At 44.2% G+C, this 14,883-nt stretch overlaps 1 protein-coding gene across 1 annotated transcript in view; it reads right to left on the minus strand.

Annotated features, from left to right (window-relative positions):
• The window catches only part of ACAD9 (acyl-CoA dehydrogenase family member 9), a 101,793-nt gene extending 88,657 nt beyond the window's left edge, over window positions 1-13,136 (minus strand). The window contains exon 1 of the mRNA XM_040359357.1: window positions 12,912-13,136. Coding sequence (XP_040215291.1) covers window positions 12,912-13,070 — 159 coding nt within the window. The 5' untranslated portion in view covers window positions 13,071-13,136. The remainder of the gene's footprint in view (window positions 1-12,911) is intronic.
• Between the last annotated feature and the right edge of the window lie 1,747 nt (window positions 13,137-14,883).

The raw sequence follows: 14,883 nt of genomic DNA on the forward strand, positions 1-14,883 counted from the left end.
ATTTTGAGAAGTGCTGTTTCTGTCCCACTACACTACCTATAGGTAAGCCTTATTATAGGCTTACCTATAAGTAAAATGTTAGCAGAGGAAGTTTACTTCCTCTTTAACCACTTCAGCCCCGGAAGAATTTACCCCCTTCCTGACCAGAGCACTTTTTGCGATACGGCACTGCATCGCTATAACTGACAATTGCGAGGTTGTGCGACATTGCACATCAAGACAATTTATGTCCTTTTTTTACCCACAAATAGAGCTTTCTTTTGGTGGTATTTGATCATCTCTGCGGTTTTTATTTTGTGCGCTATAAACAAAAAAAAGAGCAACCCCAAAAACATATAAACACATTTTTTTTCCCTCAGTTTAGGCAGATATGTAGTATTCTACATATTTTTGGTAAAAAAAAAAAAAAAAAAACTGCAATAAGCGTATATTGATTGGTTTGCACAAAAGTTATAGCGTCTACAAAATAGGGCATAGATTTATGGCATTTTATTTTTTATTGGAAATAGCGGCGATCTGCGATTTTTATAGTGACTGTAACATTATGGCGGACACATCGGACACTTTTGATGCTATTTTGGGACCATTGTCATTTATACAGCGAGCAGTGCTAAAAAAAATTCAATGATTACTGTGTAAATGACACTGGCAGGGAAGGAGTTAGCCACTAGGTGGCGAGGAAGGGGTTAAGTGTGTGCTAGGGAGTGATTCTAACTGTAAGGGGGCTGGACTACCAGTGACATGAGCAGTCGATCACTGTCCTGTCACTAGGTGGAACAGAGAAATGCTTTGTTTACATAGGCATCTCCCCGTTCTGCTGCTCTGTGACACCGCGGGCGCGGTCACGGAGCACTTGGCAGGTGCGCGCCCACAATGCCGCATTTTAAAGGGAACGTACCTGTACGCTCATTTGTCCAGCCAAGCCATTGTGCCGATGTATAGCGTTGTGCGCTGGTCGGCATGTGGTTAAAGGTGAAGTCCATGCTAAAACTAAAATCCCTGCATCTATAGCCACCAACATTCTAACACTAACCTATCTAGCCCTGTAAAGAAAAAAAATGAGTCTACAAACCTTTTCTGCATGCAATCTGACCCGATCCCCTCTGCAACTTGTAGGAGGAAATGGGTTGCTAAACACAAAACCCTGCCAAAGACGCATGTAAATGCGTTTTTTAATGTGCTTTCATTGACATTTGCAGTCTCTAATTTCTGCTTGTGAGACATTGTTATCCCACCAAAAGAATATCTAAATATGTTAGAACATGTTGAATGATAAAATGTATCCATATTTGAACCTGAACTGCATAGCAGATCTGGAATCACATAAGACGGAGATTTTGCCCAGGTTCAGGTGATTCAGGGAAAAGTCTTATGTCTAGAAAAAGCTGATCATCTGAGTGTATATTTTGATCAGTCTTTTATTTGAATTAGGAATATACTAAAGACATTTCCATACCTTTTGGCCATCGCATTTACATGCTTGATGTGACCACATGAACATGTAAGCTCCTTGAATATTTAAACATTGCCTGTCCATCAGTCTCTCAACTTTCACCTACTGAACACAAGCAGTTATAACAGATATAGTACATTTGACAACGGCTGGGTATGGCAATGACATTCATGGTTTTCATGCCTCTGCACAACTACAGTACTACTGTGCCAAAAAGGATGACAGATCTAATAACAAGAGCAGATGGAAACAATTTAACATGCCCTAAAGATCTTCATCCCCCATCTGTGCTTGGGACATGATCAGTTTTCTTTATGTTTTTATTATACTCCATATAAAAAAGGTAAAATGGTGAACACATCAACCTATGAACATATAACAAACTAACCTAGACTAAGAAAGAAAACACCTATTACATGCAAGTGAGGGAATATAATAGGTTCTTTAAATATTTCGATTAATTTATGTAGAAGAGGAAGGGACATTATAGTGACTTTAAGGCCCCATACACACGAGAGGATTTATCCGCAGATACGGTCCAGCGGACCGTATCCGCGGATAAATCCTCTCGAGGATTTCAGAAGATTTCTATGCGATGGCGTGTACGTGCGATGGCGCGCCGTCGCCGCTATTATGATGCGGCGACGGGCGCGATGCTGTCATATAAGGAATTCCACGCATGCGTCAAATCATTACGACGCGTGCGGGGAATCCCTTTGGGCGGATGGATCCGGTAAGTCTGTACAGACGAGCGGATCCATCCGTTGGAATGGATTCCAGCAGATGGATTTGTTGAGCATGTCAGCAAATATCCATCTGCTGGAAATCCATCCCAGGGGAGATTTATCTGCGCATAAATATCCGACGGAGTGTACACACCATAGGATCTATCCGCAGAAACCCATTTGATGGGATTTATCTGCGGATAGATTCTATGGTGTGTATGGGGCCTAAGGCTGCATTCACATCTAGGCGGACGAAATCGCGGCGTTTTGTCGCCGCAAATCGCGGTAAAAATAGCGGCGTTTTGTACCGCGATTTGCGGCGACAAAACGCTGGTATTGTCCGCCTAGATGTGCCCCAAGATGACCCCCTCTATGGAGATGATTCCCATCTCCTAGCCGAACGCTCGAAGACGCCTGAAAAAAAGGTCCGGGACCTTTTTTCACGCGGCAGGCGACAGGCGTCCGGCGTGGAGATGTGAACCATCTCCATAGAGGGACATCCGTTTTCAGCCCTCTGGCGGCAGCGGCGTAGCGCTACAGGCGTAAAAACGCCTAGGTGTGAATGCGGGCTAATGCTTTAAGAATTTGTTTACATTAGGGTTGTCCCGATACCGAGCATTTGCGCGAGTATTTGTACTCGCGCAAATGCTCCCGATGCTTCACCCGATACTTTTTACTTTTTTTTTCAGAGAGCGGGTGGAGAGGGGGCGGAGAGTGGAGCAGAGCAGTCCTCAAAGAGAAAGCCAAGGATTGGATGGTTATCTGTCTATCAAAGTGCCCGGACAAGGGGGAGGGGCTATATATGAGGCGCGGCGGGGAACACACAGCTATTCAAATTAAAGCTGTAATGTTCCCCGCGCTGATCAACTAGGCAATGGCGGCGGCGGGCTTGGCTTTCTCTGTGGGGACACGTGGCTGCATTTGTGGGGACACGTGGCTGCATTTGTGGGGACACGTGGCTGCATTTGTGGGGACACGTGGCTGCATTTGTGGGGACACGTGGCTGCATTTGTGGGGACACGTGGCTGCATTTGTGGGGACACGTGGCTGCATTTGTGGGGACACATTTAAAAAAAAGTATCGGTAATCGGCGAGTACATAAAAAAAAAGTATCGGTACTTGTACTCGGTCCTAAAAAAGTGGTATCGGGACAACCCTAGTTTACATACACTCAATCAACCAATGGTTACTTATGAGAGCCGTCTTAACTGAGCCAACTTTCAGCCCATTGATTTGAATGGAAGACGCATCCAAGTCGGATCATTATGACCAATGCCAAAATTAAAAACCGTGTGGGGTCCCCCCTCAAAATCCACAGCAGGCGCTTGGAGTCTGGTATAGATCTTAGAAGGGAACCCCATGCTGGAAGATCAGGAAATGGGTGGGGGGCGCGGGGGGAAGACGAGCGACCCTGCCCATAGACCTAACATGCTATGTTTCTGTCAAGAAAAGAATGAACACACACAAGTCTCACAAAAATGTCATCCGTACCGTTCAGCTCCAGTTCTGCAAGGGATCTGTTCACGGACCCCCTGCTGTCCAGAATAGAGGACACCAGTATAAAAAGGGTTAAAATAATAAAAAAAAAAAAAGAATTGTACAGACGATACAATACATCCGTTGTACATAAAAAACATAGCTGAAAAGCGTAGATGGTGCCAGAAAGCAATACCACACTACATTGAATCCTAACAGGTAATGTCTCTTGTCTCCATTGGCTGAAGGTAATCTTTTATGCATGATTACTGCCCGTCCCTTACCTACTGAGGCTTTAAGCTGATCCTCTTATGCTGCTGTATAGAGGACACTAATGTGAAAGAAGTGTCTAAGAGCATGTTGAATATCTGTCAATCCAATCATGTTTTTGAAAGAATAAAAATGAGAAGAGACTATGCTTAGACTGGAAATTCTCTACACTAAAAACATTTGTTATCATCGCCCAAGCCTGGCTGAAATGAAGGACAGAGAGAACCAGGAAAAAAAATAGCATATTTTGGTCACGTCTTTTTCAATGTACACTTAATCCAGGCTCAGTGGGGCAAAAAAAAATGTTCTTGCTTTAAGAACTACAACTGGAAGCAAAGCTGCTACTGACTAGAGAAAAGCTCTTCTTTCCAATTATCTCTCTTACCACAATGCGTATAGAAGGGCAGAAATACCATGCACATAGCATCAGATCTTGTGTCCCAGGTATAAAGAAGTGGTACGGGACTCGCGCACTCTCTGGGAGGGGGTGTAAAATGTGACTCAACCATGTGTTCTTACCGGCCCCCAACCGCTAATGTAAACAAGCTCTGTGTTTTTCTGCCTTCTTCGACCTAACATCCACAGTGAGCTACTGAACCTCTCCTCCTAAAGCTTAGCCAGGCTTTAATGTCACTTTAAAGCTCATATCCATATTTTAGTGAAAATTAAATTGATTGTAAAGGCTCAGTTTTTTCCTATAAAAATAACAAACATGTTATACTTTTTACCTATTCTGTTGTAGTGGTTTTGCACAGAACAGCCCAGATCCTCCTCTTCTTGGGTCCCCCTTCTGTGCTCCTGGCCCTCCCTCATGTTTAGTGCCCTCACAGCAAGCAGCTTGCTATGGGGCATGGTGGATAAAAATCAATGGCCCAGATTCACAACCGAGATACGCCGTCGTATCTCTGCGTTGCGCCATCGTATCTATGCGACTGATTCTTAGAATCAGTTACGCATAGATATCCATTAGATCCGACAGGCGTAAGTCTCTTACGCCGTTGGATCGAAACTGCATTTTTTTTTTGACCGCTAGGTGCCGCTTCCATCGAATTCCGCGTTGAGTATGCAAATTGGCTAGATACGCGAATTCCCGAACGTACGCGCGCCCGACGCAGTAAAGTTACGACGTTTACGTTGGGCTTTTCCCGGCGTAAAGTTGCCCCTGCTATATGAGGCGCAGCCAATGTTAAGTATGGCCGTCGTTCCCGCGTCGAAATTTGAAAAAGTTACGTCGTTTGCGTAAGTCGTCTGTGAATGGGGCTGGACGTCATTTGCGTTCACGTCAAAACCAATGACGTCCTTGCGGCGTACTTTGGAGCAATACACACTGGGAAATTCCACGGACGGCGCATGCGCCGTTCCACAAAAAACGTCAATCACGTTGGGTCACAGTAGTTTTGCATAAAACACGCCCCCCTGATCCAAATTTGAATTAGACGGGCTTACGCCGGCCGATTTACACTACGCCGCTGCAACTTACGGAGCAAGTGCTTTAAAGCGGTGGTTCACCCTTAGAGGGCACTTTTTAGCCTTAGATTCCTGCTCGTTTTTACTAGGAGAATCGGCTATTTGTATTAAAATATGAGCATTACTTACCTGTTTACGAGATGCATCCTCTCCGTCGCTTCCGGGTATGGGCTGCGGGAATGGGCGTTCCTTCTTGATTGACAGTCTTCCGAGAGGCTTCCGACGGTCGCATCCATCGCGTCACGATTTTCCGAAAGAAGCCGAACGTCGGTGCGCAGGCGCAGTATAGAGCCGCACCGACGTTCGGCTTCTTTCGGCTACGAGTGACGCGATGGATGCGACCGTCGGAAGACTCTCGGAAGACGGTCAATCAAGAAGGAACGCCCGCTCCCGAAGACCCATAGACGGAAGAAGATGCATCTCGAAAACGGGTAAGTACGGATCATATTTTAATACAAATAGCCGATTCCCCTAGACCGAACGAGCAGGAATCCAAGGTGAAAAGGGGAAAAATTTTATAAATGGGTGAACTCCCGCTTTAAGAATACAGCACTTGCCCGTGTAAGTTGCGGAGGCGCAACGTAAATCAGATACGTTACACCCGCACAATTTTACACGGCTCTACGTGAATCTGGGCCAAAGATTTTATTTAAATCAGATTTTTCCGATTTTTATCAAATTTTAAGTTTATAAAATGCTTGAGTAAAAAATCCATCTAAAGATAATTTTCTATTTAAGATACATTAATAATTTAGATTTTTCAGCATGAAATGGAGCTTAGTTATGTAGCATGAGACAGTATGTTCTGCAATATTTACATTTTTGGTAAACTCATTCAATGAATCCAAGCTCTGCAAGCTGAGAGAACATGGACTGCATTGATGCATTCACACATTTTCACAGAAACCATGAGATAAAAACAAGTTCAGGATATATTCCTCCATCCCATTGTTTTGCAAATCTATCTACACTACAAACTGTATTATTGTTTGAAAAGAAATGCATCTGTACCAGGCTCCAAGTTTGAGGAGGAAGGGCAAGCAGTAAAATAGAAAGTGAAACCTTCTAAGCAGCATATTAACCTTGTGATTTTTCTGCACATATCTTGAAATGCTTTATTCCCCACTTGAGGAGCACAATGGCAGCAGGCCGTAAAAGAGACCCAGTTAGGTAATATTTTATTGAAGTTCCTCCTATGGGTAAAGCAGGTGTTCATGCAAAATGCATGCAATGCAAACAAAGAGATGCAAGGCCTGGTGGCCCGAATGAAACAACATCAGATATTTTGTTTGTGCAGTTTAGTTACTAAACATTGATCTTTAAGCAAATACAGGAATATGTAATATAATGTTATTGTTTTAAATTAAATAAAAGAATTGGAGTAGTTCTCCAACTATGTGTGATTAGCCTATTAGAGCCCTTTCACACTGAGGCACTGCAATAACGCCCTTAACGCAACGCCCTTAACAGAGTTTTTCAAGCGTTATTGAAGCATGGGCAATTTCAGTCCTGCTGTTGTAGATGCTTTTTTTTTTTGCTTGCATGTTTACATTTTTGGGAGATCATGTGATTTTTCTACAGCTCAGAACAGATTATAGGCGCTAGTCAGGCGTTTTTACAGCGCTTTCAATTCATTTCAATGGAGAAGGACGTTTTTGGAGCCTTTTTTTTCAGCACCCAAAAGCTGCTAAAAAGATGCTGCTTGCAGGATTTTTCTCAATGCCCCGCCAGCACGACGCCTCAGTGTGAAAGGGTTCATTGAGAGCGTTTTATGAGCATATAAATAGCGCTATTTTTAACTCTAAAACGCTGTAAAAATGCTCCAGTGTGAAAGGGGTCTAAAGTGATTGTAAACCTTTGGGTTTTATTATATTTTAAATAACACACATCATACTTACCTCCACTGTGCATCTCGTTTTGCACAGTGGTCCTGATCGTCCACTTCTGGGGTCCCCCGGCGGCTCCTCCTCGCATCAGGGGGTTACAGCTCCTTGGACACGAATGCAGGACTCGGCCCCGCCCCTCACAGCGCCGGTTTCATTGAATTTGATTGACAGCAGCGGGAGCCAATGGCTGCGCTGCTATCAATCTATCCAATCAAGAGACGGGACCCCGTGTCTCAGCCGAGGGAATGAAGGTGCTCAGGTAAGTAAAACAGTTCACTGCCAGAAGTTTTTTCACCTTAATGCATAGGATGCCCACCCAGGACCACCAAGGATGGCATCCCTGGTGGCCAATGGGTGGCAATGTGTGCCCACACATGATGCCAATCAGTGCCCACCAGCAATACCTGCCAGTGTCTGCTAATCAGTGATGCCCATGAGTGCCACTCACCAGTGTCCATCCGTGTCACCCATAATTACCCATTAATGCAGCCTTTCAGTGCCCAGTGTCGCCTATCAGTGCCACCTATGAGTGCCCATTTGTGCTGCCTATGAGTGCCCATCAGTGCGGCCTATCAGTGCCCATCAGTGCAGCCTCATCAGTGCCCATCAGTAAAGGAGAAAACTTACTTATTTACATTTTATAACAGAAACAAACAAAACAATTATTTGTTTTTTTTATATTAAAAACCGCAGAGGTGATCAAATACCACCAAAAGAAAGCTCTATTTGTGGGAAAAAAAGTTGTTTGGTTACAGTGTAGCATGACCACGCAATTGTCCTTTAAACAGCGACAGCGCTGAAAGCTGAAAATTGGCTTGGGCAGGAAGGGGGAAGTGCCCAGTATTGAAGTGGTAAACAACTTCAGCCCTGGAAGACTTTACCCCCTTCCTGACCAAACCACTTTTTACAATTTGGCACTGCGTCGCTTTAACTGACAATTGCGCGGTCATGCAATGTTTACCCAAACAAATTTTGCATCCTTTTCCCCCCACAAATAGAGCTGAGTTTTGGTGGCTTTGATCACCTCTGCGGTTTTTATCAGTTTAGGCCAGTGTTTCTCAATTCCAGTCCTCGGGCCCCCCCAACAGGTCAGGTTTTCAGGATTTCCCTCAGATGAAAAGGCAGTGGTGATTACTAAGGCAGTGAAACTGATCAAATCACCTGTGCAAAATAATGGAAATCCTGAAAAACTGACCTGTTGGGGGGGGCCTGAGGACTGGAATTGAGAAACACTGGTTTAGGCCAATATGTATTCTACATATTTTTGTAAAAAAAACAAAAAAAAAAACACAATAATCGTATATTGATAGGGTTGCGCAAAAGTTATAGCATCTACAAACTATGGGACAGATTTATGCAATTTTTATGATGTTTGTATTGTTGAATTTTTTTACTAGCAATGGCGGTGATCAGCGATTTTTTAGTGGTATTGTGACATTGCAATGACACATTTGACACATTTTTGGGACCATTGACATTTATAGAGCGATCAGTGCTATAAATATGCACCGATTACTAGGGGTGTCAAATTTAATAGCTGCATCGCGATTCGGGTGTCCCCGATGCATGCGACCCTAATAATCAATGTTTAGCCCCGCCCCTGTCCCCGCCCCCCCCGGGAGAGCGCTCCGTTCAGATGTTACCTTATGGTGCGCTCATGTGACTGCCCGGCCCGCCTCTCTCCTCCCTGCTTTTACGACTCACGTCTCTCCTGGCGTCAGCCCCGCCCACTGACTAACTATCAGATCAGTAGAAAGGCGGGAGGTGTTGACGCCAGGAGAGACTGGACTGCAGAGAGACGCGCAGCGCAGACTTTTTTCACCGGACCGGGCGGAACCCTGCCTGGCTGAGCCTGCAGCCCGCTGAGCTTGCCCTGGTGAGTGCAGTAGTAGTCTGTCTGCAGTTCTCCAACTTCCATTGCAAAGCTGCCTGCCATAATTGATAAAAAGGGTCAGGCTAGGTTGGGACACAGTGACTGACACACTAGACTGCTCTCTCTCTCTCTCTCTCAGAGAGAGAGACAGACAGGCAACAGCCTGCAGGACTCATCGTCTCCCCTGTCCCCTCACTCCAGTCACAGTGCAGTCCAATGATCTAGTCGGGACCACTTGAGTGAGGGGGGGGGGGGTGCAGTGCAGAGAGAGAATGTATTATAGTGACTCGAGTGAGTCCGACGACTCCAGTCACCAACTTGAACTTAGAGTCCCATAGTGGACCCCTGGCCTGGCTGCAACATACATCCATCCATCTCTTGACTGGATGCTATCTATGTGATGTCTACAGGCATCGATTATCAGACAAGAATGGCAGTGGTGTGATTGTACAGAATTACAGATGTTCACAATCTCTGTCTTGCCATCTGCTGTATCCTGTCCGTCATCCTCTGACCACCTCCTGTATCCTGTCCGCCATCCTCTGACCACCTCCTGTATCCTGTCCGCCATCCTCTGACCACCTCCTGTATCCTGTCCGCCATCCTCTGACCACCTCCTGTATCCTGTCCGCCATCCTCTGACCACCTGTTCTGTACCCTGTCCGCCTCTCCTGTAGCATGTCCGCAGTCTCTGATCATCTCCTGTACTATGCCCACAGTCTCTGATCATCTCCTGTACCACGTCTGCAGTCTCTGATCATCTCCTTTAGTATTTTTGGGGGGGGGAGAGCCATTCGCACTTGCGCTGCAATCGTGATGCATCGCGGAATCGAATCGTATCGAATTGTGGACTTCATAATCGTAATCGCATCGAATCGTGAGACCGGTGAAGATGCGCATCCCTACCGATTACTGTATAAATGTCACTGGCAGGGAAGGGGTTAACACTAGGGGGCGGTTAAATGTTTGTTCCCTCAGTGTGTTCTAACTGTATGGGGATGTGACTTACTAGGGGAGGAGACAGATCAGACAGTTCCTACTTTGTAAAAACACACGATCTGTCCCCTCTCTTCTGACAGCACAGGGATTTGTGTGTTTACACTATTATTATTAGTTTCATTCTTTGTACTATAAAAGGGCTAGGTTTTTTTTTTTTTTTACTCCATCATGACAGATGATACAGAAAAAAAAAAAAAAGAAAGAAAAAGCATACTGCTGCTACTACTACTACTACTACTACTAAACGTCTTAGGCCGGGTTCACACTTCACACCTATGCGTTTTTTGGTGCTTTTTGTAGAAATTAACTACAGTTCATTCAACATGGTTTTCTATGGGACATATTCACATATATGCTTTTTCCACTGCGTATTTGGAAAGGGTCAAGGACTTTATTCAACGCAAAACGGTGCTTTTTTGGTTCAACATACTTCAATAAAGAAGCTACAGGAAAGCATGTAGCGCGTAATCACAGCGATTTGCATTTTTTTAATCAACAAAGAGAATAGCTTCCCCAATGGTGGGACTTTGATAGGCCAAACATTGATGTGTGTATAAAAATTGTTTTAATAATATATAATAGTACACATGATTACAAAATGGATAAAACATGCATCGAACAAACAGCATGCATGGAACAGATATACATATACAAAACACAAAACAGCACATATACCACAATATATGACACAAAACTTTTTTTAATCTGCCCGACAACAAATCGGCCATAAAAATGCATAAAAAAATGCAAAACACAAATCGCGTGTGAAAAAATACACAGCAAATAGCATTGCAAACACGGTTTAAAAGCAAACTGCATAGGTGTGAACCGACCCTTATGCCGGCTTTATACGTATCGATTTTTGAATAAGAATATTCATACAAAAAAATCTTTGTACATTCGCTGAATGGAGGAATGTTGTTTGAAATTTTCACTTGCTTTTGACATTTAGTTTTAAAATTATATATTATATATATATATATATATATATATATATATATATTATTTTTTTTGGGGAAAGACATGTTTTTGTATGGCCAGCATATTATAATATTTTTTATACTTTTTTATACTTTAACCGCTTCAGCTCCAGACCATTTTACTGCCCAAAGACCAGGCCACTTCGGCACTGTCGCTTTAACTGACAATTGTGCGGTCGTACGACTTGACTCCCAAACAAAATTGACGTCCTTTTTCCCCCCACAAATAGAGCTTTCTTTTGGTGGTATTTGATCACCTCTGCGGTTTTTATTTTTTGCGCTATGAACAAAAAAATGTTTTACTTTTTGCTATAATAAATATCCCCAAAAAATATATTAAAAAAACACATATTTTTCCTTTGTTTAGGCTGATACGTATTCTTCTACATATTTTTCGGAAAAAAAGAAATCGCAATAAGCGTTTATTGATTGGTTTGTGCAAAAGTTAAAGCGTTTACAAAATAGGGGGTATTTTTATGGCATTTTTAAAGTTGCGAACATGCCTGAGCTCATCCTTATTTAACAGTAAGGATGAGCTCCAGCATGTTCGCATGGTGCAGAGCCCGCCAGGAAGTCGGCACGGCGCTGCGCTAATCACAGCCAGGGAGACATTGAACCGATGCTCGGCTGCAGAGATCGGGAAATGTCTCCCTCGCTGTGATTAGCGCAGCGCAGCACCGTGCAGACTTCCTGGCGGGCTCTGCACGTGTACCATGCGAACACGCTGGAGCGCATCCTTATTTAACAGTGATGGAGATCCTTCAGTGGTGTGTCCCAGTATATTTTGCAGGATATCAAAACAGACCGCATGTGAATCAGACCTTATTCTGCACACAAAATAATAATCTGTGAGGATGAGAATACAATGCACTTGGCAATAATCTTGCATTCACTTAGCGTTTCTGAAACGCACAAAAATGTGTGTTGCTTTTGCATTGTCATTCACCCATAATGGCATCTCGTACACGGCAAAAAGGACACGCATTTTTCACGTGTCAGATGTGTCAAAACACGCAAAGCTCCATGCTTGAGCTACTGCGCCACCCTTTGTCGCATGCAGGGCTGTTCTATACATGTGGCGCAGAACACATGCATACGCTCCACACAATTTTGCAAAACATTAAGGCCCCATTCACACCATAAACTGCACGTTTACATGCGTCTGAATTGCACTTGACTGCACTTTGCAGCGCGATTCCAGTGCATTTTTCTATACATTTCTGGGCTTGGCTTTCTTGGCTTAAAGGGGCACGGTGCAGAGCGTTTGTAGCGCGTTCCCTGCATTTGCGGTGTGGAAAAATGAGCATGCTCTACTCTTTTTTCATTTATTTTCTCTATCTGCGTTGAACTGCACCGCAATCATGTGAACTGTGCCCATAGGATTACCGCGATTTTGGGCCGTCTATGCAGTTGGAGTGCAGTATGCGTCCAACTGCGTTCGGTGTGAAAGGGCCCTAGGGACGCAATTGCACCACAATCTCTGCGTTCCCTGTGCGTTTCAGTATGCATGTTTGCACCTATTTTCAGAAAAAATGTTTTCATTTTATTTCAACTTATAGCCGTTTGCGGTGCAGAAAAATAAATCATTTTATTTAAACACACATGAACGCATTACAATAGTATGTGCTCATTAGAATACAAGGCTTTTTACTTGTATAGGGGTTACTCCTGCAATTTAAAACGTACCCCCAAGTGTGTAGGAGAGTATGTACGAGTACAGGGGTGTCACTACACACCCGGAGCTCTCAGGCCAGGCTGAGACTTGTAGTACACGAGAATTACCTTACTGATCTGACCCAGGCAGAGTTGCTTAGCGTAAGCCAGACACCGGGGGTCCGTGTGGAAGAGTCTCCGCTGTGTGACTGGACGGACCTGTACCGGAGCCCCCCATACCTGGGCTACCCGCCCGAAGCGGACACACAGTCTATGTACCCCGCTCATGTCAATGTCAGCTCGGTTCACTGCTCTCCTCACAGCAACTACACAGCCGGATACGTCATCGGCCGGCGCCGGAGAATCACGTGATACCGGCTAATGTGTGGAAAGTGGGTGAAAGGTGAGGAAAAGGCTGGCAGCAGGTGGCATTAATTGCCTGTGTTCCCGGTCCAACTTCTCACCTCCCCACACTGCCTCATTGTGTTGCCATATTTTTTTTGCTATACGACCTTGTGGGTCACAGGCAAGGGTGAGCTCAGGTGTGTTCGCAACTCCACATGTCCGCCAGGAAGCTGACACTCTGCGCCACTAATCACAGGCAATGAGACATTTCCCGTTCCTTGGCTGCACAGATCAGGAAATGTCTCACTACCTTGATTAGCTGTGCGGAGTGTCAACTTCCTGGCGGGGTCGGGCACGTAAAGTTGCGAACACGCCTAAGCTCATCCTTAGTCACAGGGGTTCACTGACTTGTGCTCTCCTGTGACCCAGAGTCAGCTTATATTGGGCTAAAGCCTATTGTTGGCTGACTTCTCAGAGTCGCTCCAGGATCCACCCAAATGCCTGATTGCGGAGGCGTATCTAGTGAAAATGGCGCCTATGGCAAGCACTGAAACTGCGCCCCTGTCTAAACATTTGAAACCCATCTTTCAGATAACCATAACAAAAAAAAAAAAATTGATACCCAACATGTCAAGCTTCAAAACTGCGCACGCTCGTGGAATGGCGACAAACTTTTACCCTTAAAAAATCTCCATAGGCGACATTTAAAAATTCTACAGGTTGCATGTTTTGAGTTACAGAGGAGGTCTAGGGCTAGAATTATTGCTCTCGCTCTACCAATCGCGGAAATACCTCACATGTGCGGTTTGAACACCGTTTTCATATGTGGGTGCTGCTCACGTATGCATTCGCTTCTGCACGCGAGCTCGGCGGGACAGGGTGCGTTTAAAAAATGTATTATTTTTTTTCTTATTTATTTTACCTTTTAATTTTTATTTTTTACACTGTTCTTAAAAAAAAAGAATTGTGTCACTTTTATTCCTATTTTAAGGGATGTAAACATCCCTTGTATTAGAAAAAAAATACCTCAGATCTCATATTTACACAAAAATGCAATAAAGAAAAAAAAATGTAAAAATGTTGTAATTTAAAAAAATGTCCCTTTAAGAGCTATGGGCGGAAGTGATGTTTTGAAGTCGCTTCCGCCCTGCTATGGTAAGGAGACGGTGGGGGCCATCTTCCCCTCACTCGTCTCCATACCCAGCCACAGTAAGGACCTGATCACTTTTGCCACTGCCGATGGCTCCGGTAAGTGGCGGAGGGCACAGGAGAGCAGCGGGAGAGGGTGGCCCTCTCCCACCACTGATAGCGGTGATCTCATGGCGAATCTCCCACAGAGACCAGACCACCATTATCGGAAACCGGACCGCAGCTAGCTGCTGCCATAACAGAGATATCCCTTCAAACAGCCAACGTATATCAGTGTGCGGCGGTCCATAAGTGGTTAAATATATAATAAATACTTGTATATTCATACATATGTGTGACTTTTTAACAATGCTCATTTTAATTATTGGGTGTATCAAAACTATAGTCATAGCAAAATGTGTGGGACTTTTGAGGCACAGCATTTTAGAAAAAATATAGCATTACAGCGTAAATATCAGATTCCTAAGCATTTGTTTTACTCTTATCTCCAATTCAAACACCATTTTTCCTCTAAATCCCCTACTTTAACCTTAGATAAACCTACCTCATTTGAACTATTATGTGCTCAAGGCCCATACCAAGCCCATCGTATTTCGGATATCTATAG

The sequence above is a fragment of the Rana temporaria genome, chromosome 7 (genome assembly GCF_905171775.1).
Source record: "Rana temporaria chromosome 7, aRanTem1.1, whole genome shotgun sequence".
In the NCBI taxonomy this organism is placed as follows: Eukaryota; Metazoa; Chordata; class Amphibia; order Anura; family Ranidae; genus Rana; species Rana temporaria.